Raw genomic sequence first — 3,446 nt, forward strand, 5'->3', positions numbered from 1 at the left:
GCACGCTGCCTGCACAGTGGAGCTCGATGACGTCGCTGGGCAATCTTAACCTGCGCTTCACTAAGGTGTCCGGCACGCTGCCTGCCCAGTGGAGCTCGATGAAGCAGCTGACCCTTCTGCATCTGGAGGGCACTAAGGTCTTCGGCACGCTGCCTGCCCAGTGGAGCTCGATGACGTCGCTGGGCAATCTTAACCTGCGCTTCACTGCGGTCTCCGGCACGCTGCCTGCCCAGTGGAGTGGGATGACGAGTGCGGAGGCCCTGCAGCTGGAGTACTGCGGTCTGTCCGGTTGTCTGCCCCCCGAGTGGTCTGCGATGCCGAAGCTGCGTATCGTCTCACTGAGCGGCAACCACTTTAGCGGGTGTGTGCCCGACTCGTGGGTCAAGAAGCCTGGCCTCGTTGTGACCATAGAGGACGAGCACAAGGGCAGCAACTGTGTATCTGATAATCTCTGCGACACAACCACTGAGCCGCCCACTGCGCCCACCACCACCGGCACCCCAGCAGCCTCCTCTACTCCTTCTCCAGGGTCGGGGTGCGAGGTGGATGGGTGTGAGGTGTGCGAGGGGGACTCCGCTGCGCGGTGCGCCAGGTGCCGTGAGGGCTACTCCCTGACGGACGAGAAGACGTGCCTGGCGCACCACGATGGCGGCGTGGCGGCGGCGTCGAGCGGAGCGGTGGCTGCCGCTGCTGTGTGGGCGGCTGTGCTGTTGAGCGTGGGGCTGGCGGCGTGAGGGTGCGGCGGGCCCCTCTTCTCTGTGGTGCCCCTGGTGCCTGCCCTCGCCCCCCCGGCACGGCGTCGTCGCTGCCCTCTCACCCCCACCAGCCGAAGGGGAGACCGACAGCCACACGCGCACGCGCACACGCCGTCGTGCATCGCGTGTGCTTTCCGCCGTTCTGGCGCCTGCACGGATGTACGGGCATGCGGAGGCGTGCATGCGTGTGCGCGTGCCAGCTCGTGTGTGTCTCTCCGTGTGGCCAGCAGTCGGCACCCGCGCCGATCGAATGTGCGCGCGGCGGCGGTGTGTCGCCTTGGACGGCGGATGCGGGCGCCCGCCCCTCGCCGTGTGCCCTGCGGTCTGCTGTGCTGCCGCGCGAGCGACGTACGGATGCGCTGTCCGGCCCTCTTCGACGGGGCTCGCTTGCGGTGCTGTGTTCTCGTGGTCTGTGCCGTTGTGCCCCCCCCTTTCATGGCGCGCTGGGCCGATCGCCCTCTTGCCTTCCTCCTCCCCCTCCCGCCGGTCCTGTCTGTTGTACATCCGTGGACCTTATCTGAGCATCGCCTCCGCGCCTCTTCCGTAAATCTTCGTTGGCGTGTGCCGCCCCCCCGGACGTCAGCGCCGCTGTGCTCGCATGCTCACGGTGCGTCCCCGTGCGTGGGCGTGCCACGCCGCGCTTCTTTCATGTATGTCCTTGCTTGCCCGCTCCTGCCCCCTCCCTCTGTCTCACAGATCCGTAGATGCGTGCATCACCGTGGGGCGGCGACATCGGTGCCCCACGTCCCCTGTGCTCGCTCACTCGCGTCTTGCACGTTCGTGGGCGGTGCAGGCATGCATCGATGGATGTGTGTGGGCATGCATACACCCAGGGGAGGGGCCGGGTGCGCGTGCCCCACGATACATATATATATATACGTGCGTGCGTATATTAGTGTGTGCGAGCACGCGTGTTGCGCCACGCTCTGTTGCCCGCCTCCGCTGTGCGTGTCACTCGCTGTGGGCGCGCTGGCGGGTGGCGCCGGGTGGTGGCCGTGCGGCGGGCGGGGGCACCTCTGTGTTTCTCTATTTCTCTGTTCCCTGTTGACCTCAGGAAATGAAAGCTGCTCGGCCCCGTGCCCCCGCCCCGTGCCGTGGGAGGGGGATGTGCTGCGGTAGCGACGATGATGCTTGGCATTGTGCCGGGCGTCGTGCGGCTGGCGCGCCCTCGCCAGTGCAGCACCCGCCACGGCGACGTGGGCTGTGGCGCCGAGCGGCCAACCCACCCGGGCGCCTTGTCGGCCGCGGCCGCCGGTGGCGTGCGCTCTCGTTCGCTGGCGACCCTCTCTGGGCCGCTGGCTTGGGCGGAGCTCCGCGCTGCGTACCGCCCGCCTTTAGTTGCCCCTCCCTGCCCCTGCCCTCCTCCTCCTCATGTGCACTGCTCCCTCCCTCTCCACCCCTCCCCACCCCTCGCTGTCCCCTTGGCCAACCTCCACGGCCACGCAGACGTACGTGCGCATACACACCACCCCTCACCTCGCTGCCGCTGCTGTGACAGCTCTAAGGACGCCATCGAGTCGTTGCGCCACCGCTGCTCGCCTCTCCCCCGCACGAGGCTACGTACGACGTGCCGGCCACCCCGCTCTGTCCGATAAGCGCTGCAGGCACTCGCGCCCGAGTCGTCACGCCCGCGGATCCGCTGTGGCGCCGCTCCCCTCTTGACCCCTGTTGCGAATGGCGCAGTGCGTGCGTCGGCTGGTGCTGGCGGCGCCCCTCGCCGCTGTGGTGGCGCTGCTGCTGTGCACGAGCAGTGCACCGGTGGCGCGTGCTGCGGGGACGAGCGACTTCACTGAGGCGCAGCAGAAGAACACGCTGACGGTGCTGCGGGCGTTTGCGCGTGCGATCCCTGAGCTGGGGAAGAAGTGGACGGGCAGCGACTTCTGCTCGTGGAACTTCGTCACATGCTACTCCTCCGGCGTCAGCGTGTGGATGGACAAAGTGGATTATACCGGCACGCTGCCGGAGATGCCTTCGGGCGTCGACTACAAGGACGTCATGATCATGGCACTGAACTTCAGCGCAATGGGCCAGGGGCTGAGCGGGACGCTGCCCGCCTCATGGAGCTCGCTGACGTCCTTGATGTCACTGTGGATCGAAAAGTCTGAGAAGGTCACCGGCACGCTGCCTGCACAGTGGAGCTCGATGACGTCGCTGGGCAATCTTAACCTGCGCTTCACTAAGGTGTCCGGCACGCTGCCTGCCCAGTGGAGCTCGATGAAGCAGCTGGGCAATCTTAACCTGCGCTTCACTGCGGTCTCCGGCACGCTGCCTGCCCAGTGGAGTGGGATGACGAGTGCGGAGGCCCTGCAGCTGGAGTACTGCGGTCTGTCCGGTTGTCTGCCCCCCGAGTGGTCTGCGATGCCGAAGCTGCGTATCGTCTCACTGAGCGGCAACCACTTTAGCGGGTGTGTGCCCGACTCGTGGGTCAAGAAGCCTGGCCTCGTTGTGACCATAGAGGACGAGCACAAGGGCAGCAACTGTGTATCTGATAATCTCTGCGACACAACCACTGAGCCGCCCACTGCGCCCACCACCACCGGCACCCCAGCAGCCTCCTCTACTCCTTCTCCAGGGTCGGGGTGCGAGGTGGATGGGTGTGAGGTGTGCGAGGGGGACTCCGCTGCGCGGTGCGCCAGGTGCCGTGAGGGCTACTCCCTGACGGACGAGAAGACGTGCCTGGCGCACCACGAT

General features: G+C 66.7%; 2 protein-coding genes across 2 annotated transcripts; both read left to right on the forward strand.

The window, feature by feature from the left end:
• Positions 1-26: 26 nt before the first annotated feature.
• On the forward strand, positions 27-734 carry LMXM_12_0870 (putative surface antigen protein 2; the record flags this gene model as incomplete). Its single annotated transcript, XM_003873129.1, has 1 exon — positions 27-734. The coding sequence occupies one exon, from the start codon at positions 27-29 to the stop codon at positions 732-734; it is 708 nt and encodes a 235-aa protein (XP_003873178.1).
• Positions 735-2,429: 1,695 nt separating this feature from the next.
• LMXM_12_0890 (putative surface antigen protein 2) lies at positions 2,430-3,446 on the forward strand (the record flags this gene model as incomplete). Its single annotated transcript, XM_003873130.1, has 1 exon — positions 2,430-3,446. A coding segment is annotated over one exon (1,017 nt), but the record flags the coding sequence as incomplete, so codon positions are not given.

This window comes from Leishmania mexicana, chromosome 12, assembly GCF_000234665.1.
Source record: "Leishmania mexicana MHOM/GT/2001/U1103 complete genome, chromosome 12".
Classification (NCBI taxonomy): domain Eukaryota; phylum Euglenozoa; class Kinetoplastea; order Trypanosomatida; family Trypanosomatidae; genus Leishmania; species Leishmania mexicana.